Source organism: Jaculus jaculus, chromosome 11 (genome assembly GCF_020740685.1).
Source record: "Jaculus jaculus isolate mJacJac1 chromosome 11, mJacJac1.mat.Y.cur, whole genome shotgun sequence".
NCBI lineage: Eukaryota > Metazoa > Chordata > Mammalia > Rodentia > Dipodidae > Jaculus > Jaculus jaculus.
In genome coordinates, this window is record NC_059112.1 from 8,978,101 (window position 1) to 9,005,366 (window position 27,266).

General features: G+C 41.7%; 1 protein-coding gene across 14 annotated transcripts in view; it reads right to left on the minus strand.

Annotated features, from left to right (window-relative positions):
- The window catches only part of Adgrl3 (adhesion G protein-coupled receptor L3), a 482,809-nt gene that overhangs the window by 167,520 nt on the left and 288,023 nt on the right, over positions 1–27,266 (minus strand). For 11 of the 14 annotated variants that reach the window (XM_045130208.1, XM_045130203.1, XM_045130200.1 and 8 more), the window contains 4 exons: positions 25,589–25,894; positions 23,209–23,312; positions 16,650–16,835; positions 13,663–13,701 (listed from right to left, as the gene is read on the minus strand). In XM_045130208.1, coding sequence (XP_044986143.1) covers positions 13,663–13,701; positions 16,650–16,835; positions 23,209–23,312; positions 25,589–25,894 — 635 coding nt within the window. The remainder of the gene's footprint in view (positions 1–13,662; positions 13,702–16,649; positions 16,836–23,208; positions 23,313–25,588; positions 25,895–27,266) is intronic. The other 3 variants (XM_045130202.1, XM_045130201.1, XM_045130199.1) reach the window with 1 other exon arrangement.

The window sequence follows — 27,266 nt, forward strand, 5'->3', positions numbered from 1 at the left end:
TAGCATAACGTAATGATCTCTTATTGTTTGAAATTTCTTTTTTAGAGAGAGCAAGTGAGAGACAGCGAAAGAGAGAGAGAGAGAGAGAACTGAGAGAGAGAGGAGAGGGAGAGAATTGGAACACCAGGGCCTCAGCCACTGCAATCGAACTGTGGACACTGGTGCTACCTAGTGGGCATGTGCCACCTTGCCCTTGCCTCCTCTTTGTGTATGGCTAACATGGGATCTATTGAGTAGAACATGGGCACTTAGGCTTCACAGGCAAGCACCGTAACCTCTGAACAATCTCCCTGGCCCTGATTTTCATTTTTTAAACATATTTATTTATTGATTTGCAAGTAGAAAGAGAAGAAAGGGAGACAGACAGAGAGAATGGGCATGCCAGGACCTCCAGCTGCTGCAAAAGAACTCCAGATGCATACACCACTTTGAGCATCTGGCTTTATGTGGGTACTTGGGAGTTGAACTCAGGCTGTTAGACTTTGCAATCAAGTACCTTAACGATTGAGCAACCTCTCCAGCCCCTGATTTTCATTTTTAAATCATGACTTTTCAGTAGAGCAAATGGGCTAGCAGACAAATTTGGAAATTTGAGGAGCCATTGGTTAACCAGTTTTTTAAAGAACCAGTTGTCTATTTATTTTTTTATTTGAGAGAGGGAAAGAGGCAGAGAGAGAGAGAGAGAGAGAGAGAGAGAGAGAGAGAGAGAGAGAGAGAGAGAGGATGAGCATGCCAGGGCCTCCAGCCATTGCAGACGAACTCCAGATGTGTGTGCCCCCTTGTGCATCTGGCTAACATGGGTTCTGGGGAATAAAACTGGGATCCTTTGGCTCTGCAGGCAAAGTCCTTAACAGCTAAGCCTTCTCTCCTGCTGGGTTAACCAGTTTTTGAGAATCACCCACCTAAACTAAACCCAACTAAAGCTGTCAGCACGGATGGTAGTAGAAAATGAACTCTACAGCCCTATTCATCTGGCATAAATATACTGTTATGATCCCTGTCAAAGTTTTTCATTCACATTAAGAATCCACACTTCCTAAAGCTTTCCTACCACTGTATAGGCTCTCAACCAGCTGCCTTAGGTAGGGTGATGGTCAAGTCCCTAACAACACCTGACCTGACTATTTCTGTCCTCAGTGGCCTGGAGTGGTCTTGTCCAGATGGGAACATGGCTAAGCCCATGGTTTTCAGTCTTAGCTCATGGTCCCTTAACTGTTGATATTCTGTTTTCATACTATGTGGACTGTCATATTCAGCCATCATCTTACTGCATTGACTGATGGATGCACTGTATCTTTCCCAAGCTCCATCTGCAGAAAAGTAGGATGTGAGTTCTACTCAAGCAGAACGCCTGTCTTTTCACTTGAACCCTCACCTAGCACTGTGCCTAGATAGTAACAACCCGACAGTCCTTGACAAAGTGATTTAATATAGAAACCTGTGCGCTTCTCAAATTATATATGTTTATTTTTACAATTAATGGAAAATATATGATTCTGGCTATAAAAAAAATGGTCTCAACATCTGGGACACTCTTAGAAACCTAAATGAAATATATGAATCTAGAGGGGTGTGTGTGTGTGTGTGTGTGTGTGTGTGTGAATCAGAGGTAAGAAGGAACTTGTACAAGTTTTGTACAAATTTGAAACATTGCACAAATACTATCTATGAGATTAAAAGCACATCCATCTAAACAGTGAAAATATCCAAGTATGTAAAACTTGAAAACCTATTTACAGACTACAACCACCCACTCCCAAAACATTGCTTTGGAAATTTATACATGTGCACAAACAAATGTGTGTTCTTTTCCTTTGTCCTGGATTTGACACTGGGGATCCAGCCCAAGTTCTTGGACATAGGTGGCAAGTGCTCTAACATGAGCTACATTGCACCCCTCTCAATGCTTATAGCCTGCTTCTAAAGATTTACTTGAAATTATATCGTGCACATCTTTCTAAGTCAGTGTAAAATCTACTGGACTCTTTCCATGTTTGGGAAATAATCTATTATTTGGCTATTCACTAGAATTTTTGGGTTAGTATCATGTCTATATTGCACTCATTTCTTCACACTCATTCTTTTGCTTGAAGAAATGGTACCCGTGGTGTGGCTCTGCCTCAACCTTCTCACTGAGTCCTCATTAGAATGTATAGATACATGGATAACACCACTTTTCTTGGACATTGCTGGAACCACTTGTTATTTCCCTTCTTGTTTGAGATTAGTGTGAATGATGACTGGAACCTAAGTGGTCATCTTCCCAACTGGAGGGAGACAGCCATGTATTGGCCATGTATTTAGACCATAGAGTAAAACCCCTTGAAACGCTGAGTGCTCTTGTCACAGAGAGGCAGAAAGCCTCCCACGCTGTCTCATCTATAGCTACTGTGAAAGTAGGCTCTGGTTTAAGTTACCCTAGCTATATTTCTCTTACTGTCTGTTCAAAATTTATACATTAGGTAACAGACATTGTAAAAATTACAACTCTCTTGGGAGCAGTCCTAAAAAAAAAATCATTTGTTTGGTTCCAAGCCATCAGGCAACTACTTTATTGCAAATTACCATTTAAAACTTTCATTTCTTTTGTGACCTGTACCAGAAAAGCTAATGATAGTTTCCAAAAGTAGGATCTTAAATCTGAAATGCCATTTTTAATATCTTCTTTCCTTCTGGTTAGCTATGTGATCATAAAGCTATTAAAGGCATAGCAAAGTAAATTGATGCGTAGCCTCTTGCCTTGCACAGAAATAGGATCTATTTAGATATTATGTATTTCAAATCTTTCCGAAGGTCAATGTATGTTCAGAAAGCAATGATGCACAGAATGGAGTTTAAATAAACAGCTTGACAATTAAGTCATGACTTGAGCTTTGATCTAGAAATTAAGTGGGGAAATAAAGTCGGTGAAGGGAAGAGAGAAAATACTTTGGTTTTATATGGAAATATTTTATTTAAAAACAGAACGGTGCTCCCCCACCCCATCCATGAAAATAGCTTTCTGAAGCATTCACACACTTTGTGGATATAAACAGCTGTTGGAACTTTTGTCTCTTTATAGGAAATGTGCAGAGTGGAAGGTGCCAAAATTACTTTATAGAGCCACCATCTCTGCCTAACCTGAGGTGGTCTCCAGAGCAATTTTCAGAGATTCCTAGAATGGCGCCTTGTCTAAGTCTAAGCATGACTGCCACCATTTGCACCTGTCACTGTCCTCTGGAGGTCGTTCAGACGTAGCAGTTGACTTCCAGTCACGCTGACATAACACCTGCATGACAGCCTCTTCTCCCCGGACGTGCCGTTTTGCTGTTCTTGATTCACTGATGGCTACGTAGCTCCATTTAGGCCCTCCAAGTTATCAGAGGGGATTCTAACGTCACTACTCTTTATCCAGAGAAAATCCCCTCTAGCTTTGGAGATGGAAGTCACTTCCCTTGATCTCAACGGTCTTTTAACAATAGGTTTAAAAACATGCAGGGGACAGATTTATATTTTCTCTCATACTGACAGAAATCAAGAGCAGATTTATCAAGCTGTGAAATATATTAAGTTCACAGGCCTTTAACAAAGGGTTACCGACCCCCAAGAACCTGCTGTGACTCAAACCACTTTCAGATGTCCTTTTAATTATATTAAATGAAAGTTTGGGTTGGCTTTCGTGCTTATGGGCCAACACGGAAATCTCTTGAAAGAGCTGCTAGAAATACTCCCTGTTGCTGTAGTTAATATGCTCCATTGTATGCACACTGCTCGACAATATGCTCCATTGTATGCACACTGCTCCACAATTGATTCTAGCCACTTCAACCAGGGGACCCAGCCTGACAGGCCACACAGGGCAGTACTGCAAGTCAAGCAAAGCCCACATCATTAGAGAACTAAGGAAGTTGTTTGACATGCACCACGGAGCTCATCGTCACACCGCCAATTAAGTGACCAAACAAGGAAGTGGAAAACACACATTAATTTCTCCTGAGCGATATAAATGGAACTCCGAGTCCTCCGTGTCTCACGCACCACAGGCGCACAGTAAAACTGGCATAATTCAATTTGCACTCGGTCAGAGGTGCAAGTGGCAACTCTGGATCACAGAGTCTGCGTAACTGACACAGAAATGGAAAGAATGGGACAAAATACTTTTTAGGCATTATAGATAGATATGGAGATCTAGAATTTGGAGTGTTTTATATTCATCAGGAATTGGTGTTCTTTTTATCCTTGGAAAGCTGGATCAGCATTTCTGAGGGGATTCAACCAAACTAAGCATCATTTTTTTTTCCCACTTTGAAGGCAGATGAGCAGGTGATTCCAGGACACCCGCCTCTCCTAATCCTGTTCCTTCCCCACCCTGAAGGCTCCTCTTTAAGTCTCTGCTGCTGGCTTCTCTTCCCCTCTGTGACCTCTCAATATGAAAGGTCCTGGGATACAGCATTAAATTTTCTTCTTTCTCTACCCGTCCTGTCAGGACAGAAGATATTCTAAGAAGATATTCTTGTGCTATCAGATGAACGAGGCAATAGACCTAAAGAATTAATTTTTTTTTTTCCCCAGGAGCCTCATGCTAGGCGAAGCGAGAGGCTGAAGTGTGGTCCTTGCCAGAAAGGGAATTTGCCTCCCGGGAAGAGATTTCACAGTTCGGACAATTTATCAGACCACCACACAGGACATATCCCAACCCAGACAATGGTGGCTCCGTGACATGCAGACTTAATTACATAAACGTCTTACCTGCTATTGAAGCCTAGGCCTTGTGTCCACATGCTGAGGAAGACGGACTTGGGTGGTCATTGGCACATTTATTCATCCTGCTTCCCAGTGTGGTCACACTGAACACATCTCACGTCTATGCTCTTTTACGATTATTTGTTTTTATTGGGTATATTGAAGATGTGGTGTGGTGAAACTTAGCTGTTTGGGATGTCCAGGGCTCAATATTTATCCCTAATTTTACTTGATGAATCCATCAGTGCCACAGCTTTCAGCACCGCTTTAAGCTTAACATTGTCAAGGGATGGTCTTTAACCCACCTCTCAACTATACCCCAAGCTTGTGTATTTCACTCATGCATATTTCCTATTCATTACACATCACAAGCTCATCTCCTGGTCACATTCATTTCTTATCCTCAAACTCATCACAGATGACTAGTGTCATCCTTTAGGGTTCTCAGGCTAGAATCTTTCTGCCTTTCCCAGTCCTGTCTTTGTCTGTTATTTCAAGTTTAATAACTTTCCAAATTCTGAGTTTATCTTTTGTTAAATCTTGGTTCTGAATTACCTCAGCATCCAGCTCTGTGACATCTATCCAAGTGACTCTCATTTCCTCATTGTTCCTGCCCTCATTTCCCCCGTGAATGGATATACACCACTTAAAACACATTATTTCATACTTCCATTTTCCTCACAAGCATGAGAAGGTTTACTGAGTATCTCAGGACAAAGGCAGAGGTCTTTATTATGGTCTCTTAGAACCAGGACCCCACTGCTAAGAAAGTCTCATTTCCTTCCTCATGTTCCCTGGGTTCTAGTTACACAGTCCTCCTTCATGGCCAAGAGGAGTGCGGTGCTTTGAGTGGCTATCCCTAATTGATTCAGGAGTTTATTAAAAGCTTGTAATTTGGATCTCCAGCCACCTGGCTGGAGGACGTGTCACTGTGGGTGGGTCCTAGGGTCCACCCCTAAGGTGTGGGGGCGGATTTAGAATTCAGTCTAAAGATATACAAAATGCTTGAGCTCTGCCCGTGAGGTTCCTGAAGAGTGCTGCCTGGGCTGGTATGGCGTTAGTGGTGGCTTTTCTCTCTCTGCTTGGACTTGGGAAGGCAGGCCAGCTTCTTCTGCCACTATGGAACTTCCCCTGGATCTGTGAGCTTCAAATAAATCCCTTCCTCCATAACTGTGCCTGCTTTGGGAGTGCATCCCAGTGACCTGAGGTTGTCTGCTACAAGGAGCATTTCCCAGCCAGTAATTTCCTGGAACACCCTCTGCCTCACACAAGTATCTCCAGTCCTTTTCCTCTATCTGTTTGCAAAGATCTCACTCAATAATTTATTTATTTTTATTTTCTTGCTTCATATTTTTATTTGACTTTTATTTTCAAGACATGTATTTTATATCTGTATCATGTATTACACTCAACCACTAGAATTTCACCCTAGAATAGAGATCAGGGGTTTGGGAAGTGTGTTCTTGTAAGCTCAGTGCTCAGAGTATTGCTGGATATGTGCGCTCAACTAGTAATTCTGGATTTCTTTTGGTTTTACTACTATGTAATGCTTTTTCAGTCCAAGATAGATTGGCTGTTCATTACCGGTATATACAATCAACATTTGTAGTAAATCATTAAGGTAAAATAACAAAATCAATAAATGAGCAAATTGTAGCTTCAAATTGAAACAGAAGGTTTGATGGGACTATTTTTTTAAGCTTCAAAAAACACATGAAACAATTTTCTTTCTTTCAGAGAAAGATAGAAGGAGGTAGGGAGGAAAACAGGGAGAAAGGAAGGAAGGGAGAGAGAGACGGAGGGAGGGAGGAAGGAAGGAAGGAGAAAGGGAAGAAGGAAGAAAGGAAGGGAGAGAGAGAGAAGGAGGGAGGGTGGAAGGAAGGAAGGAGAAAGGGAAGAAGAAAGAAAGGGAGGAAGGAAGGAAGGAACCAGCTTAGCGTGATTGTGTTTTATTTATATCAGTCAACTTTTTTGTATTCACCTCTTAAACTGGTTATGGAGCTAACAGCAATTTCAAAAAGAAAGAAAGGAAGAAAGGGCTCAAAGCCTCACATTAACACCTAAATATGCTTATTTTTTTTCCATTAAGGCTGATTATATAGTCTAGAAAGAACACAGAGCCTCTAAAATTTAGAGGACCAAAAAAGTACTCTGTAAAGAAATATGTTTGCTTTCTAGCTAGGAAAATGTCCCATCTTTGAAGGAAATAAAAATGAGAGAGAGAGAAAGGAAAGGAAGGAAAGAAGGTAGGAAGGAAGGAAGGAAGGAAGGAAGGGAGGGAGGAAGAAAGAGAAATAAAACATTCCAGTTATTCCTAAAAGCTAACAAGAGTTCCTTCTAAAGACGACCACAATGGTAACAAACATTGCTTTTTAAATGGTGGTGAGGTTGAAAAATTAGTAAAAACAGGAGCTACTGGAACAACACTTGTATGACTTGTCAGAACCTGTTCCTAAATCCAGACTCACATCACAAGCACACGCCTCTGCCGCGAGCCACCAGCAGTCTCCCTGGCTCCAGGGTTGCACTTCCCAAGCTTCTCTCACCCACCACTGAGGGCTTCATCAGGAAGGCGAGTCACACTTGGTGAGGCTGTGGAGACTTTGGAAGCCTCAGATATTGAGGCTTTTCTCTTGGACGTGTGACAGTGGGCCCTTTTCTTCTGCCATTATGAAACCTCCCCTGGATGTTTAAGCTTCCAATGAGTTCTTTCCACCGTAACTGTGCCTGCTTTGGAAGTTCTGATCTCAGTGGCCTGAGGCTGTCTGCTACAAGGAGTAGCAGACCGGAACCTTCGTGGATTGGTAGAAACACAAAGACACACTCACTTCGAGAAACAGCTTGACATCTCCTCCTTTAAAACAGAGTCACTGTATTTTTTTGCTTGCCTTTTCCTTTCTTAAAATGTTATGTTTTTTACTGGTGTATGTATGCATGCTCACTTGTGTGCAGGTGTGTGTGTGTGTGTGTGTGTGTGTGTCCACAAAACAACCTCAGGTGTTATTCTCAAGCACACTGCCCATTTCTTTTTGAAGCAGGTCCTCTCCTTGACTTCAAGCTCATAGATTAGGATACACTGCCTGGCCAATGAGCTACAAGAATCCTCCTGTCTCTGTCTTTCCAGTACTGAGATTACATGAGTGTACCACCATTCCTGACATTACTATTTGCGTCTTCATGGTTCTGAGGCAAAGATTTCATCCCCAAGCTACCTCTCTTCAGCCCTTAAAATGATATTTCTTAATCAGAGTCTACCTGGCCAATGATAAGACACTAAAGTGAATGACTTGTGGATATGAACTTCATGTAATGATATAAAATATCACACAATCACTGAATCTCAGTCTCTAAAGGAAAAGGGTGAAAATTTTGTTTAATTGCTCCATTTCTTAAATGCCATAGGAAAATATTCATAAATACAAGCTGCATGATATGTCCTTCCCCCTGCCTCCCAATAACGCGGCCAGCTACTCTGGTATCTGAGGGGTTTGGAGCACAATCAATTGAATCAGGATAACCTCATTTCATATTTCAGAGCCACCTCAAATATTGTTGTGCGATCTGATGAAAGTCATTTAACTCTGCCTGCATGGCCATTTTCACATAAAACTCTATAGCAGTCTCACCAGAGTTGTGATGAACATGGGATAAGAACTGTGATAAGTGCTGGGTTTCCTTGAGCTCCTCCACCCAGGAGGACACCCAGGTGGAGGTCCGCTGGAGTGACACGGGGTGGCCCTTTCTCTGAATACATGACAAATAAAGTTTGCTTACTGTTCAGCCCAATGATGGTCTCATAATTCCTACTTTGTAAATGTTCTTTTTCGTAACAATAAGTCATCATTATTCTGAATCTTGGTGTGAAAGAAGCCAAGGTCGTGGGAGACTATGACAGTGTGTGGCCTTGGCCTGTCATCTCGTCTCCTTTGGGTCCCAGTCACGTCCTTTTCATTTCCAAGGCTCCTTCTCATACCATCACATTATAGCAGCTGTTTTAGTATGCTTTTGTAGCAGTCTTTTTTCCTAACAGAAAACTTCAATCTTAAAAAAAAAAGTAGCAGTCAATCATTGAGCTACGGCCTGAACCCTATTTTTTCTTTTAAACTTTAAAAAAGATTTATTATTATTATATAGTTATTTGACAGTAACAGACAGACAGGCAGAAAAAGAGGCAGAGAGAGAGAGAGAGAGAGGGAGAGAGAGAGAGAGAGAGAGAGAGAGAGAGAGAGAGAGAGAGAGAGAGAAAATGGGTGCACCGGGGCCTTTAGCCACTACAAATGAACTCCAGATGTATGTGCCATCTTGTGTATCTGGCTTATGTGGGTCCTGGGGTATTGGTCCTCAAACCAGGGTCCTTAGGCTTCATAAGCAAGTGCTTAACAGCTAAGCCATCTCTCCAGCTCCCTATTTTTCCTTTTTATTTTGTGACACTACATTAACCAGGTAGCCTTGACCTTACTCATACTCCAGGCTGGTCTTGAACTTACAATGATCTTCTTGCCTTTATCTTCTGAATACAAGCTTCCGCTAATGGGTCTAGTTCAAAGACAGGCATTATACCCGTGGTATAGCATAGTCATTTTGCTGTGATGCTATAATAAATGTAGTAATCTCACGGAGAGGCTTTTACTGTGTTTTCATTTGTGCACATAATAAAAGGTACAAAGTAAAAATATAAAAGGTAGATTTATATAATTCATAACAAATTTGTAGCACTCAAAATAATGAATTGAAACTAAATGGAGTTTGATGATCCAGATCAACCCAGAAGAACCATTGCTTTTCCATTGAGAGAAGCCACTTTTTGAGAAAATCACCATGACTGGCAGTCACCTCAAGTACATCGGTTACCTATTTCATAGATAGCTGTGAATGCAATCAGAACACAGAAACAATAAGAAAAATAAAACCCGTATCTACAATTCAAATGCACTAAAGGTTTTTAAATGATTTTCACTGGGGAATTCTGTGAAATAATAACCCACAAGAAAATGATGAGAAGTAGGGCAGTGTATGATTAAGCCCAGAATCTCTGCTCCCCCAAGTAGTCTGTGTGTACTCTGTCTTATCAGATATTTTGTCAATAGCTGAATCATTTATTCATAGCCAGTCAATTAGCACACCAGGAAGCCAGCCATTGGATACACTCTGCTGTTAATTTTCCATCAGAGAATTGTGTTTGACCATGCGGCTCATAGATTTAAATTCTGGACTAATGATCCCAAAGGCACTATTAAAGGGATAGCATAGATTGCAATCACAAACAACCCGAGTATTGCTCTAAAATGATCTTCAACATTCAGTACTGCTGACAGATGATTTCTTTACCTAGTGCACGAAGCTTCTCCAATTTCTTTGCTAAAACCTCAGGCAAACATCAACAGTATATGTGCACAAAGATTCATTATTTTATAAAGTAAAATGCAAATTAAAAGCTAATCCTCCTAATCTTCGATGTTCAAGTTTGTTTTCTTCTTTTTAAATCACTCACAAAACACCACTGTTCTCCTCATTGCAATGTCTTTAAATTCAAAATGAAACTCCCAAGGCAAAAATACTAATTTTTCTCTTCTGTCCCACCCCCCTGCCAATCTCTCTCGCTCTCTCTCTTTCTGTGTGTGTGTGTATTTCTTTGTTCAAACAACTTGAACTAATTTTTCATGCATTTTGGAATGCTTGGTTACCCAGTTAGAGGCCATTTTGGAGGTGCAGTATGGCTGGAGGAGCTTGCGTTGGAGTGGTCTTTGAGGTACCACATCCCAGCTCCCCTTCTCCAGTTCACTCTCTTGCTGCTACCTCCCAGCTGACATGACAGGATGCGATGCCCAGCTTCTGTTCTGCTGGGCCATGATGAAGGGTCCTCCCGTGCTAAAAATGTAAATAAATCCTTTCCTCACACCAGCTGATTTGAGTTGGGACTTTTGTCACAGCAACCAGAAGGTGACTGGAAGAGCACCCAAAGACCTTCAAGGCATTAGAGAAAAGGTCAGAAGTAGAAGATTACTTCCCATTGACCCTAACCTTCTCCTTGTACCTGAGAAAGGACAATATAACCTTAATCTGAAGCTGTTCAATATGTTCTATGTGAAGTGTCTACCTATTCTCAAACAAAGGGCCAAAGGCCCCAGAGATGCCAGGAATTGGAACAAATAGTTCCCCTTTGTTCATTAATCTTGTATCATCCTCTTTGCCTGAGTAAACTCTACCTCAGCTGGACCTCTCTTCATCCAGCCTAAGTATAAAAACACACACTTTTCTCTGCTTTTCTGGGTCTCTTTTTCCAAAGGAGTTTATGACACAAACTTATATTACTGAAGTTATCATGTGAACTGGCAATATAGCTGAGTGGTTAAGGAGCTTGCCTGCAAAACCTAATGACTTGGGTTCAATTCCCCAGTACCCACAAAAGCCAGTTGCACAAAGTGGCACATGCATCTGGAGTTTATTTGCAGTGACTAAGGTCCTGGCATGCCCATTCTCTCTCTATCTCTCTTTGTGTGTCAATAAATAAGCAAGTAAATAAATAAGCAAGTTGTAACACTTTTCTCTTGTTAATCTCTATATAAATACAGGGACCTTAGGCATGGCCCTAGTGATGAGTGAGAGAGAGGAGGGGTCAAATCTTTGTTCTCTTACATAATCAACTAATGATTGAAACACCATAAACAATCAAAGGGGTTGCTCACATTCCCAGGATGAAACTGCCTAGGAAAACATGAACACTCTCAATACTGCTTTAGGTCATCGGAAGTGTTAATGAACAGAGATTTTTTGAATATCTTTTTCTTTATTTGAGAGCAATAGACAGGGAGAGAAAAAGGCAGATAGAGAGAGAATGGGTGTGCCAGGGCCTCCAGCCGCTGCAAAAGAACTCCAGATGTGTGCGCCCCCTTGTGCACCTGGCTAATGTGGGTCCTGGGGAATCGAGCCTCGAACAGGGGTCCTTAGACTTCACAGGCAAGCGCTTAACCACTAAACCATCTCTCCAGCCCTGAACTGAGATTGTAATCATTATGGCCCACTAGATGCCAGAGTCCTAGAGCAGGAATTCAATCTGTGCTTCCCCCTATTACTTTGGTGGAAATAAAAGATTTCATGGTATGAATTAGGCAGCTGAAAGAAAAAGAATGTGCTAGTAAGAATTAAGCCAATGACACTTGGCAGCAAAAAGTGACATCCCCACTCATTGCAATGTTTCCTGTATTGTGCTTTTCACAACCTGACTGGCTTCCCCCTGAGGTTACATAGTCCCTTTTGCTATAATTTTCTGCTGAGTGACTTCCTAATTATAAATTCAACTCTCAGTTTCATACTGCCCAGAAAGACAGTCAATCTGAATATCCAAGTCATTGGAAAGTTAAAAAGAACAAATTAGTATTTAGGATTAGCATCAACCAAATCCAATGGTCTTCTATTATATTTAATGGTGAATAACAAAAGTAAACTTCCAGTCTCATAATCACTAACATGGCTCATGAGGTCATCTGTGTATTTTCTCTTTTAAAACCTTGCAATGTGGGCTAGAGGCATGGCTTAGTGATTAAGGAGTTTGCCTGCCAAGCCAAAGGACCCAGGTTTGATCCCTCAGGACCCATGTTAGGTAGATGCACAAGGTGGCACGTGTGTCTGGAGTTTGTTTGCAGTGGCTGGAGGCCCTGGTGCATGCCTATTATCTCTCTCTCTCCCTCTTTCTCTCTGCCAAATAAATAAATCAATAAATAATAAACTTTAAAAAGCTTATAATACAATCACTTTTGTTGTATCACCATTCAGTATAAGTGAGTAATGGATATACCTAGGTGCCCATCAATAAAGAACTGTATAAAGAAAATGTGGCATATATACCCAATGAAAAATTTTCCCAACCATAAAGAATGAAGTGGCTTCTGTGGGAAAATGAATATAACTAGAAAAAAAATATGTTAAGTGAATTAATCCAGTCTCAGAAAGTAAAAGATCATCCATCTTCTGTCCTTTGTGATCCCTGAATTATACACAGGTATATAAAATCATGTACATATATGTGACCAAAAAGTACAGGTGATACTCTCTAGGGGGACAGAAAGAACTAACAGAAGGGAAGGGGAAATGAAAAGGTAGGAGGTATAGGAGAATATGTTCAACATACAATATACACTTGTACAAAAACTTCAAGTTAATATGATTTTAAAAGTGAGGTGCATACACCAAGCATGACATTCACAGCCTCATGGTTTCTAATGCCCTAACCTTTTCCTTTTACCTTTTGTTTTTACAAAAAGAAATAGTAATAAGGAAGATAAAATTAAATTATTTCTGCCCCCTTCACTATACACACACACACACACACACACACACACACACACACACACACGGGGGGGAGGGGGGAGGCAGGAAGTTCTTGTACATTAAACCTAAAAATCACAGGAATGACATTGATTGATTGATTGGAAACTGAATTTTTAAGCTGAATAAAAATTATATGAAAGAGCAATTAACATTTTTGCCATGACCGTTGCTTACAAAGATATATTGAGTTGTAATTTGCACAAGAAATAGGATATTCCAAATATCCCAGAATGTATCTTGTCTTTAAATGTCCTTGTCCATGCTGGATAACTTAGTTGTCCCCTCATGAATGGAAGGTGTTGACACTGACGTTACAAATCATCTGATTCTTAGGTTGTACCCAGCTCACCTCAGAGCTGATCCCAAATGGTGCCACCCCAATGCACCTCTGTTCTAGTCTGTGTTTGTTTGGTTGGACAGAATTTGGCACACCAGTTTGTTTGTTTTAATACACAGTCTCTCCTGTATCTTTCCATTCCCAGCCTTCATACCATCCCTGGAATCCACCAGCTCAGTGTGGGATGTACTCTTTCTCTATCAGATGTCCACACATGCCATCACCCACAGGCACAACGCAACAACGGAACACATTTAGAAAAACGCAGAAAGTACCTGGACATAGGCTCTGCAAGAGCGCTCCCTTTTCTGAAGCTGAGTCCATTAAGACAGCAGATTAAACACAGAATAGAAAAAACAAGTTAGTAACAGAAGGAAACAAGGAAAATAAAAGAACACATTACACAAACACTTTTATTCTCACCGCCCCACCCCGTTCACTATTTCCTAGAAGAAAATGAAGGTTAAGCCACAGCCACATGCAACAACTGGCTCGCATGAGGACAAAACCCTTTTCCAAACAAGCCAAGTGCAAACCACGTGGGAGAAAGGAGTGAGTGCAGAAAGAGATCTTTGAATACATCTAGTAGAAATTAGCAAAATTCAATATACATTCAAGTGAAATGATCCAGTTCACAACAGGTTAGTTATTAATTTGTGGGTAAACAAAATGGAGACATAAAGAAGTCAATTAAACAAAAGGTTTGGGACCCTTTTTTTTTTAATGACAGTAGATTATTTGCAATTTTCAGACAAGACACGTGGTAATTATGTCCCACATATCATTGTGTTCATTTGTATGTTAAAAAATATTCTATTTATCAGAAAAGTAGAATGCCCATATATTATTATTACTATTTGACCCTAAAGGACAAATACCAAGAGCCAAGAGACAAATAATTTCAACTGGGGTGAATGAAATAATATCCTCAGATGTCATGTCTTTTGTTTCTTAAAAGTAGTTCTGGTAGTTTTAGTCAAATAAAATAAAGCATTTCAGAAACTTCCTGGGGAATAAGGAAGCTTCTCTTTGTTTATCTGTTAGTCCAAGCTGTTTTTTTTTTGGGGGGGGGTAAAAAAACATTGACAGCAGCTCAAATTCTGTCCCAAACATACTTTTTCTGGTGCTAATATAAATAATCAATACCATTTTATTCATGCTGCTTCAATAGTGACCCAAAACTGTATAAATTAGATTGTGGAATTTGCTTCCGCCAACTGTTGCTTTTGTTTTGTTTGCTTTGTTTAGCTTTTCCTGTCGCAGTCAAGTGTAAGCACCCCGATTTTAGAAGCAGTTTCTACTCTGGTGCTTTCTCAGTGGCCAGTGAACACCACCCCAAGTCTTAATGCATGCGCTCCTCAAGGAGAGGAGCAGCCGGGCCCCTAAGAATTAAGAGAGGGAGGAGCACAGGTAAATTGCCAAGGCTGTCACATGGATCACTAACCCTCATCACGGTTCTGCAGGACTCTCAACCCTCCCGAATTTCAATGTGGAGGGCACTTGATTTCTATCGGGTTGACTTGGCAAATCTGATGGCCTCTGACTGCTTCAGGGGGGACCAGGAACCACAGGGAAGGAGAGGCAGCCAGCAAGCAGAGAGCAGCTCTGCCCTCCTATCTCCTCACCCCACCATGCAGACAACATGTGACAAACCACATTACAGAAGCAATTGACAGAGTCAAAAGGAACACAAAAGAGAGCATTAAGAAGCCTCAGGAATGGAAATTTGCCCGTGATGGGGTTACTCGATATTCAGAGGAGGCAAGCTGATTAGCTGTAGCTGGTTAGAAAGTGACATTAATTGCCAGCTTTACCTGAAACCCTCAGTTGCCAACACTGTTTTTAAATAATGATACAAAGTACTGAGATAAGAGCTCTGTCTGGACACGTGACAGTGACAGAAGTACCACTCCCTGTGCTGCGGGCGAGAAGGGCTGGGGCAGTGTTCATTCAGCGCCTGCGTGTGCGTCCGAGACGTCGCACAGGGAAATCGTGGCGTGCCCAAATTATAGAGGCAGCTGCGGATTATTTTATCAGGGGCTTGGGCTGTGCTTTTGTCAGAATACAAGTGTGAAAAAGAAAAAGAAAAAAACAATTCTCTTATGCACAGCATGGAGAATCATAATAACTTATATTTAATAAGATTCAATGCTGACTAAAGTGATGCAAGAAAGCTATCTACCAGATAAAGTAACACTGTTCTTTATGTTAAACAGTTACTATCAATTTTTTTCCATCTTAAAGAGTGAAATTCTTACCCAACTAAGAAGCAAGCATTAAAAGACAACTTTTAAAAGTCACTTTTTTTTTTTTTTTCCTAAAGGGGGAATGTCCTTTTAATGAACTTCTTAGGGGCATATTAGTCTTTCCCTACAAATCCTTCGCTTGTATATGTACACATAAACTACACTAGCTGGACGGTAGGTTTGCAGATTTGGTTTTATCACTGAAATCCCTACTGCACAAATCCCGTTCAGGAAACACTGTCTTAATGGTGACAGTTCTTACAGGTTTTCACCAAGAGGCTAATATTTTGTCACATGAATAAATGATATTCTTCATAAATACACAACATATGCTTGTGCTTATAATTTATGCAAATAACAGTCATCAAAATTCTTTATAGAAAAATGAACAAAAATTCATAAGGAGCATTTCTCCTCAAATTCAAAGTATGAACTATTTTTGCTCATTAGCAACTGAAATTTACTGAAATAGACCCCAGAATTTAAAATTTTGGTAATAACAGAAATTCTGACTAATTTAAATATTAAAATGAAATAAGTGTTAAGACCCAGCTATTTGCCCTTGAAGCATCTAGAAGTAATATTAACTGGGTTAAATGATCTCATCCTTAAAACAAATTCTTCATGAACTGGTAATATGCTCTTGTTAATATTTCCTAAATTTTTACTTACTGATTAGTCACTTCTATCAATCACTGTCAATTGTTTTAACAAATGCTTAAAGAAAAAAAACCTGAAAATTCCATTCATCCATATTCATCTTGACATAATTTAGCAAACAAAACTGAGTAACTTCTACAAAATGAGACCTGCAAATAGGAAATATAGATGGGGAGACTGTCATATATAAATTTTTTTTTTTTTTTTTTTTAGATTTAAGAGTCAGAAAGTGTCAATATAATGAAATACTGAAGTCAGTCGAATGTAATTGTTGGTTCTCTTTCAAATCATCTGACTCCACGGAAGCAAGAAAAACTCAGCGAGGCTGCGGGAAGGACCCACGGCTGCAGCCTTACCTTGTTCAAGCTGCGGGCGGCGCTGTCCTTGCCGCCTGGCGTCAGGTTCCGCAGCTGCACGTCCAGGAGCCCCACCAGCTGGTCCACGGCGCGCACTGAGTAGGTGATGTCCCCAGCATTTAAATGGTTCCTGGTCTGCTCAGCCAGCTCCCTAGCAATATTGGCAGCAGTCTCTCCAGATTTCAGCTTTAATTGTGAAACAGAATAAAGAGGAAAAATAATTCACACAAATACTTCTATTGGCTTCTTTAAACACTTTTTTTTTCTCATGTAAATGGAATCACTGAGGCAGGAGATTAAACAGGTTATTAAACCCCATGTTCATCTCAGTACATTCCACATTTCTCCTGTTAATTTATCCTTTTTTTTTCCCCCTCCCAAATCTTGTCTTTAAGTCCATGACTTCAGGAAACTTCTATTGAGGAATCTTACTTCTAAAGAGTCTTACCTTAATTAGCCACTGGGATGGTAAAGTCTAAGATATATCCTAATACCTCCAGTTTCTAAATAGGACCCATCTCTAACCACACCCTAAGTTCTCAGAGGCAAGTTCAGACCTCCTTTTGTACCTCCCTGAGCCCTTAGTCAACAGTCCCCAAGTCCTAAGATCTGTGAAAATTTACTCTAAACACAATCCCTGCTTTCAAACTGATTTTGTTTCTCTTTTTAAATACATGTTGAGAAATTCTTCTCCCAATACCTTAGGAAGCAAATTAATCTTCAGGTTCTTGCATTTTCCTTTTTTGACAATATACTAGCATTTCAAATGTATTCTATGAGAGCACATCAAATTGACAACATTCTGAAAATGTTGAGAAGGTAACTAATTCCCTATGACCCACTGGGCGTTAAGAACATGGGAGTTTATGTTTACTTACAAGAAAGACATGTGAAATATTTCTAAAAGGAGAATAGGTACAACTCTTCAAATTACAGTCTGGTTTATCATGTTTAAATTATAGAATCAGAGGCTGAGGAGATGGCTTAGCAGTTAAGGCACTTGCCAGCAAAGCCAAAGGAGGCAGGTTTGATTCCCCAGGACCCACATAAGCCAGGTGCACAAGGTAACACATGCATCTGGAGTTTGTCTGTAGTAGGCCCTAGTGTGCCCATTCTCTCTTTCTGCCTCTTTCTTCTTTTTTCTTGTCTCTCTCTCTCAAGTAAATAAACAAAATATTTTTTAAAATTGAAGAATTAAATTTAAATTGTAAGTTTTCTTTCTTTCTTTTTTTTTTTTTTTTTTGAGGTAGGGTCTTACTCTAGCCCAGGCTGACCTGGAATTTACAATGTAGCCTCAGGCTGACCTCTAGCTCACAGAGATCCTCCTATCTCAGACTCCCAAGTGCTGAGATTAAAGGCATATGCCAACACCCGTAGCCTAAATTATAAAGTCTTAACAGGATTGCAACATATCTTCATAATGTAAGAGGTATGTATTGTAACAATTACTCTATATTCCCACCTTCCAGAGATTATTGTTTTATATGAATATTCCCAAACTATAATCTTCATCCATATTTAAATGCATAATGATATCATTGTTTAGGTATTGATTCTCTTTTTCTTTTATATTTTTTGAGGTAGTCTAGTATATAACATGTAATAATAAATGAAAAATATCTCCTCTCCATAGACTGTCTTCCCAATGAGCATTCAGAAGAACCTAAGCATGTCAAAAAGTCCTAGTGACTTAATGTCAAGTGCTGAAAGGTTATAGAAATGAACAACACCTAATTACTACTGAAAATAGATTTTTAAAAATTTTTTTTGTTGTTGTTTTTATTTTTAGTTATTTATTTGAGAGTGACAGAGAGAGAAAGAGGCAGAGAGAGCTCTGAGAGAGAGAGAGAGAGAGAGATCAGGCTGATGATAGAGATTATGTTTTTATTAATTACTCATTAAAGTGGGGAAGAAAACAGGTATTTGTCACATATACTTTAGAAGGTAGGCTCTGAGCAAAACTGTTTATTTTCAGTAAAAACTGGAAAGTGGTGTTAAGTTAATTTGAAGATATGTCTATATGTATACATATAAATGTGCACGCACTTGTTTTGCTGTTACTTTTCCACACAACTATCCATTCATTCATCCATGCCTTCATCTACCCACTCACCCATCTAGCCATCTGCCTACATTCATCCAGCCATCCATCTTTTATTTATTTATTTATTCATTTATTTCTTTTATTTATTTATTCATTTATTTGTTAGAGAGAGAGAGAGAGAGAGAGAGAGAGAGAGAGAGAGAGAAAGAAAGAGGCAGATAGAGAGAAAGGGCATGCCAAGGCCTCCAGCCACTGAAAATGAACTCCAGACGCACATGCCCCCTCGAGCATCTGGCTTACATGGGTCCTGGGGAATCGAACTGGGGTCCATATGCTTTGCAGGCAAACACCTTAACTACTAAGCCATTTCCCCAGCTCAGGCCTTCTTCGCTAGTCTCTTCCCATCAGTGAAGTAAAAGTCTTTTTTGTTACAAGTTATATAGGGGTACATATTTAATTTTTAAAAGAAAGTATAAGATTTAAATTTATTATTTCCAACTAAAGAATGCTTCCCGGTTGTTTTACTTGTATAGTGGCTGTCAATAACACTGCTGACAAATTAGCATGCAACCACTCGGAAATGAAAGACCTATCCTGATTCATAGATGGGGAAACTGTGTCAAAGGTTAATGACTTGTCCACAATAACCTAGCTACCAAGGTCCTCAGGCCAATTTTATTTTCTTGTTTATTTTTTAACATTTTTAATGTTTCACTTATTTATCTGAGAGAGAAAAAATGAGAACACTACAGACATATGTGCCACCTTGTGCATCTGGATAACATGGGTCCTGAGGAAAAGAACCGGGATTATTGGCCTTCACAGGCACACACCTGAACCACTAAGCCATCTCTTCAGTCCCAGATCTATTTTCTTTAAAGTCCTAAGCAATATTTCAGAGGCTCTGTAAACCAAATAAGACTGTTGTTATTGTTTGAATGGAAAAGCTGAAATCCAAAAGGTATTTACCAACATAATACCCAATGTGTTCACAGTAGAGAGAGGCACTGGAGAACTTACTAGGCAATGAGGGCAATGCCTTAATGAATCTTCACCAGGCCCTTAGAGGGAACATCTGAACCACAAGACACTGGAGAGGGTATGATGAATACTAACCTTAATCTTCTACAGCTTCCCTCCCTCCCTCCCCGCCCCCCTCTCTCTCTTCTCTCTAACTCTTGTATATTAGTTATCTTTTTCCTCCTTTTCTTAGTGGGCACTGACCTATAACTCCCAGTACCAGCATGTGGCTATCATCCACAATGAGCTTTGGATCAGAGAGACCTACAAGGTTTCCTAAGAGTAAGACAGATTTCTGTCTAAGTACTTGATGACCCACCAAAGGTTAGTGGTAAGACCCTACTGCTGAAGACACTTTATGTGGTCGACACATAAAATGGGATGGCATGGCTGGAAGCTGGAAGAGAGTCAGTCCCCACACAGTCAGCGCGTCTAGTGCCAGAAGGTGCTACATGGGCGACTGGGGAAAAATGACCAATATCTGTCCAAGCAACTCATGGTCTAACCTACTTACCAGCAAATAACCTGTTGTGATGCCCAAACAAGTGCAATAGTGGCACACAGCTATGGTGGGGAACCAACTGCTCTTGATTTGGTTAACTGATCCCCTCAGTGGTAGGGGACCCAGAGCTGTAGCTGGGAAACAAGTCAGAACCATATCCAAACATAAGCCCACTCTCCATTATCAAGCTACTATCAAAAATGGGCTAGAAAAAAAAAAAAAAAGGGCTACAAAAGGGCCTACACCCATTAAATTCTCTATTAAAAAAGTAAGGGTTATCTCATTTGTCCTGGTGCTAACTTACTCTCCGTTGGAGATTCTGCTTCTCTTTTTCAGACAGATGTAGATCCTAAGGAGACATCCACCCCATCATACCTCAAAGAGGCCCCGGCTGAAACTAAGAAAAATTGGCGAAACAATCAAGAGTGATGTTTTCCTGGTGAACTGGGGACCAGCACAAGGGGGAAGAAGATCAGCACAAAGAAAAATAAACTCCTACCAAATCAGAGAGCCAGAGCCCCAGAGGCCCCCAACACCTCATCACTGAACCAGAACAAAAATGAACCCAACATGGCTCAGAGAAATTTTGCGGAAGAGGGGGTGGAAAGAATGTCAGAGCCACATGTTGGGTCATAATATGCAGAGACATTTATCTTACCCATAACTGAGGGCTAACTCCACAATGCATGAACCATCTACCTCAACAATGAGGGGCCAAGGGGAGGGGGTAGGTCATGGATGAGCCTAATAATGGTACCAAACTGACTGTATTTGCTGAATACAAAACTAATTAATAAAAAAATTTAAAAGAAGAAAGGGGCATGAATGTGTTTCCTGGACCTTTCTACCACATGAGGCTGCAAAGACCAAAGACAAACCCTTGCCAGATATTAAATGTGCACCTTAACCTAGGACTCCATAGCCTCCAGCCATGCCTTCTTTATAAGCTACCTGGTCTATGGCAGTTTGTTACAGCAATCAAAGTACAGAAAGCACCAGAGTCATCACAAGCACACTGACCACTGACTCTGGAACCCTTTGGGGAGAAATAAACAAGTCTCTCAGTGAGGAGAGGCACACAATGAATAATCAAAGGTACTGGATTTTCTTCAGGTTATTGACATGGCAGAGATTAAATGAAAGGAAAGTTGGGGAAGTAGGCATTCCAAGCAAGTGAGAGGGCACAGGAAAAAGAAGGAAGAATGGGGAAATAAGGACAGGGAGATAAAGAATTCTGTTCAGCTAGGATTTTGATTCAATGCAGGGAGTAAGTCACAAATATAGCCAGTCAGCAAGAATGGACAAAATGAAGAAAGACCTCTGGGGAATTGACATCAGAATGGCTAGGAAAGCGATTGATCTTAAGGTTGACTGGTGTGGATTTGACTGGATGTTTTGGGGAAGGTAGACTCCACCCATCCTCACATAAACCCCAAAGCTCCCTCACTGAGACACCAGCTAAAAGTCGATGCAGGGCTCAAAAGATTTTTTTTTTAATTTTATAAATTTAAGGTACTGTTATGATACCAGTTGGCCAAATTCTTTGATTTGAATATAATTATATGTCTTAACTTGATAGCCTCACAAAGATTAAACAGAAATGCTCCGGAAGAATAAGACCAATTTATTGCAAAACAAAACATCCCCTCCATGAATCAAATGGGCAACAGCTGTCTGGTCTTTGAAAGGAATTATCTCTTTTGTACTAAGATTAGGATGGGCTGCAGAGGAAAGAAAGGAATTAAGTGTCTTTATCAGTTCAAGTCACCCAGAAATTTCTACAATGCAATAGCCCAACCATTTTCAGAAATTATCACCAAAGCACTCAACTTTCTAGGTGAATTATTATTGAATTTATATTAACCCCTGGGCTAGATATCTAGGGAGTATTTTTTTAAGTTGCTAATGTAAAAAGATATGCTACTGATCTCTTAATCTGATCACATCCAGCAAGAATTATTTGCCCTGGGGTCTGAGCTACATTGTAATAAAATCAAAGGACATAAAAGCTGTGGCAGGAATGGTGTTGAAATTGGAGAACCGTCATTATGAACAGCAACGAGCACGGAGACGCATACTAAGAGAGTCACCGGACTCAGGTAACCCCTGTTCTTCCATGATGTAGGGTGAACAGACAGTTATGTTTCATCCACAAAATGACCGAGTGGGCAGATATTTATGGGTGACTATACACTCTATTATAGAGGAGAAGCTGGCTTGCAAACAAATAGAGAGAAAAGCAAATGGAACAGGCTGGCTCTTAGGAAGGCCATCATTTGTAATATTTTTTAGGAAAAAAAAAAATCTTACAGAAATTCCTCAGCATGGCAAATGCGCCATAGCACTCTCCATTTTAGGAGTGCATAAATCCACATAAATTGCTATAATAAGGATTCATCCCATAGCCCTTTTGGCATAAACACACATCTGGTCTCTGTTTGTAATAAAATTAATCCAAAGGCCCACAGTGCATTAATAATAAAAACGTTCAACATACTGCAATCGAAGAATGCCCTGAAAATTTGACTCTGAAGATTCTGTCCCACACGTGTGTACTTTTAGCTCTGATAAACGATTAGGTTACACAACATTCATCAAGTGGCCTATGATTCCAGAGGTAGATTTTTGCATAGCATAACTATTATTTCCAGAGGAAAATATCCATATGTATGTGTGAAGGGAACTTAGCTTGTTTGATGTATTATATAATGCATCTTGGATGTTGGTATCTGTACATTAACATCAAAATTTGATTAAAAATACAATTGTCACAAGCAATCCTGCCTGGCTTGGAGGAAGTTCATGAACTTGCAATTTAAAAATAGCTGAATTCTAGAATTAGTAAAGAGTTCATCAGAGGTTGTCTTTAAATTTGAAATTCAATCAATGCCCTCCCCAATCAATTTAAAAGCATCTTGTCTTGATTTCAGCAATTCTGATCAACAATGATGGTATGCATCTAGCCAAGCCTTCCTCGTCAGTTACATGTTTACCTTCTGAGTTATATGGTTGACCCACGGAGAGGAGCAGTTGCTGAGATCTGGTCCTTGGGGATCCCAGAGTCCATCAGGAGCGAGGCAGAGGTAAGTGGTTACACCTACAGGAATGGAGAAATAGATCTGATTCACATGGTCAAGCCAGCGTTCTCAGATCAACCCTACCTCCTTGCTGGGCTTCGGTATAAGCAAAGGTCAAAATGAGAATTTAGTTGACGTAATGTCTGTTAAAATCCATATTCTATGGCTGGCCAAGCAAATAACACTGGGTAGATGTTGCATAACAAACAAAAACCTTCACCATGTTTATAGCTCTTGTTGGCACCTATGGGGGCCGGGAGTGGGGAAGAATTTCACAGAGTATATCCATGTGGGACCCACTTTTGTGGGGCATTCCTGCAGGAGTTTGCAGGGACAAAGGGATCCATGTGTAGTATTTTCAGGTAAACAGGGGTGAAAGACCATTCCAAGTACAGGCGAGTGGGTTGGCTTGGGTAGACCGAGTCTGCTGAAGCCCTGGGTGGAAGAGCAGGGCTTAAAGGCTGGAAAGGGAGGGATGCAGACACAGAGTGATTCTAGTCCAGCTGGGAAATAAAGATCAGTAAGGAGTAGGGAGAAATGAGGAGACCCAAGCGTTAGCCAGTGGTCTCTGGCAGCAGGATGGAAGACGGACTCCGCTGGGGAAGCCGCGGGTAGGCGTCAGTGGGAACCTGGGAGGGCTTGGAGGGAGGAACGCCAGGACGCCCAGACGGGTGTGCAAACGGGGCTGGGGCGCACCGACAGTCACCTCTGAGCCCTGGGAGGGCTTCAGAAGGTTCCTTTTGAAGTTTTCTCCAATTTTTCCAGAACAATAGTGGCCTGTTTCTGTGAGGCAAAGTGCTTTCACATCGAGGGCTTTGCTCATCTTCACACAAAATGACTGAGCAGGAGGCTGCGATGATCTCTCCTTAGACGGCATGGAACAGCAGTCTAGATCCAAGAGCGGGGTCTTAAATGGCCTTCTGATCCCAGCACAAGAGAAAACCTTCAATATCAATACCCCCCTCCTTCTCAGAAAAAGAAACTTATGTTTATTATTTTTGAGCACTTTGCTAAAAATAAATACATGTGCTCCTTCATAAAAACTGATGCAGGGCTGGAGAGATGGCTTAGCGGTTAAGGCACTTGCCCTCAAAGCCTAAAGACCCAGGTTCAATTCTCGAGGTCCTCTGTCAGCCAGGCGCACATGGTGGCGCATGCCTCTGGAGTTCGTTAGCAGGGGCTAGAGGTCCTGGTGCACCCATTCTGTCTCTCTTTTCTTTTTTTCTCTCTCTCTCCCTTTCTCTGCCCCAAATAAAGAAAGAAAGAAAGAAAAATTTTAAAAAATGATGCCACTTATGAACTGGGGATGATGAATCCACATTGCTTACAGAAAGCAAATAAACTGTGGCCAATGGCACAGTCTCTAGGAATGTTGGCGCAGTGACATGTATTATGTATTTGTTGTATTATTTGGGGCGACAAACACAAATGCTTTTCTCAATGTATCAATTATTAGTGTATGGAGATCAATAGAAATGATCAAGAAGGCAAGTACACTGTTTCTGTCTTAAAGGGATGAGATGATTTCGGCTGGAGAACATGGCATGATGTGGCAGCAATTAAACAGGAGCAGAACTACGCAGTCCTGAACCAACCCTGGCAGCGGGGTGGCGACGTCACCGGAGCCCAGGCACAAGCCACCACTGAGACCAGTCCACTGCCACTGTGTTCCCGGTCCGCTCTGACGTCGTGTCGCAGAACTCACTCTCGTTTTCTTTTAGTTCTTTCATTGTTAATTTTATTTTTTTGGCATGGTCTCACTCCAGTTCAGGGGGATCTGAATTTACGGCAATCCTCCTGCCTCAGTCTCCCCAGTTTGGGGGGACCCATCTGAAAGAGCCACCACACCCAGCTCCTTCCAGCCTCATTTTCTCTGGTGCACATGCGACCACTGGTTCCCAGTGTTAGACAAAGTAGGAGCAGCAGTGGTCCAGCGATGGCTCTGGAATGCTGCGGGCTGAGGAGGAGACTCTGGGGTTGAGGGGCTGTTGGCTACTTAACTGTCATTTGACACTCCACACCCCCAAACCTGGCACTGTAGGATCAGGACTGACCTCACAGACATTTCTACCAAATGCTTACCTGGGCCCTCCAAGGCTGTGTGTCAAAAGCTAACCACAAAGCCCTTTAAACTGTCATTAGGTCAGAAGGTCATCAAATACGAAGTGGTAATAGCCACAAGGACAGCAGCCAAACGAAGAGGGACAGACAGGAGAGGGGAGACCGAGGAAAAGAGGGATCCAAAAACAGAAGGAAATCAGTGGGTGTTGGGGTGTTGGGGCGTGGGCGCGCTCACCTATGGTCCCCGCGGGGCAGGGCTGCTTGGCCACTTGGCCCTGGCGCGTCTTGAACCACATGATGTCGCGGGCCTCCACTGCCTCGCAGCTCTCGTCCTGCGCCGGCAGCTGGGAGGCGGCGGACGGCAGGGCCGTGCTGGGGTCGGCGGGCGCGGGCGCGGCCGGGGACGGGGCGCTGGTGCTGCGGTTGCGCCGGCCTGCGCCCGCCGCCGGGGTGGTGCTGCGGCCCGCGCCCCACGTGGTGGTCCTCAGGGTGGAGCTGGTGGTCGTGCTTCCCATGCCCAGCGGTCCTGTGGTGGAGATTCCTGGAACACAGTGGGAGAGCAAGAGATACCTGCATTGCTCGTTGGCTCTAGGAATCCTTGACCTCATTCTCATTTTAGGAATGGTCAAAGGTAAGCCAACACCAATGTGGGAGCGTGTCACCTGTGTACCCCACAGTCCTTCAGCCCCGCTGCCAAATATAAGTTGTTTTTTTTAACGGCTTTTCTCTAATTGTAGAAAACAAAATTCCACCATAGCCTGATTCTGTGTAAGTAATGATGTTCTCAGCTCTTTTTAACAATCAAAATCTTAATCCATTTACTTAGATTCCTCCTCACTCAAGAGAGGGGTGTGAGCCGGCTTCCTTGGGTAGGGCCATCCTCTCTCACCGGTTCCTCGCATGATCGACTCTATCCAGCAAACCATGAGTTAGAATAAATTCCCCTAAGCCTGGCCTGGTGGCGCACGCCTTTAATCCCAGCACTCGAGAGGCAGAGGTAGGAGGATCACCGTGAGTTCGAGGCCACCCTAATACTACATAGTGAATTCCAGGCCAGCCTGAGCTAGTGAGACCCTACCTGAAAAAAATCAAAATGAATAAATAAATAAATTCTCCCTAATAATAAGGAGTACATTAGATAACTGTGACGGTTAATTTTGACAGTCAAGTAGACAGGCTCTAGAATTCCCTAGGAGGTAAACCTCCAGGAGTGTCTGTGACCAAGTAGCAGCACCCTGCCCTCAGCTGGGGCTCTATGCTGAACAGAAGGCTTTCATCTTTTTCTACTTCCTAAAAGTGCAATGTGACCAGCCACTTCACGCCCTGCCACCACCCTATTCCTGGCAGGCTGGGCTGTAGCCTCTACAACTGTGAGGAAGAATAAACCCTCCCTCTTATGAATTCTTCTCTCTGGGTATGTGGTCACAGCAAGACAAGCAACTGATACAGTTACTAACACAGTAACAGTAACTAATACAGGAAGTAAGCTTCTAAGGGTGCCACAGGAGAGAGGTGCATGTGTGTACCTCAGCATGTACAGAAAGAAAAATAAAAACTGGAACAGAAATAAAACAGCCTGATTACAACCCTTACCACACATCACAGGAAATTGGCGAGCTCCCTTCATATTTTTAGAACCCACCAAACATCAAAAAAGGAAATCCCGGGCTGGAGAGATGGCTTCGTGGTTAAAATGATTGCCCATGGAGACTAAGCACGCTTGTTCGGATCTCGAGGTCCCACGAAGCCAGATGCACAGTTATGCAAGTGTGCAATGTCACACATGCCCACAGAGGGCAAACACACCAGAGTGGCTGAGAGACCCTGGCGTGCCTATTGTCTCTCTCTCTCTCTCTCTTTCTCCATCTCTCTCAAAAATAAAAGAAAAAGAAAATCCAGTGCTGGAGAAATAG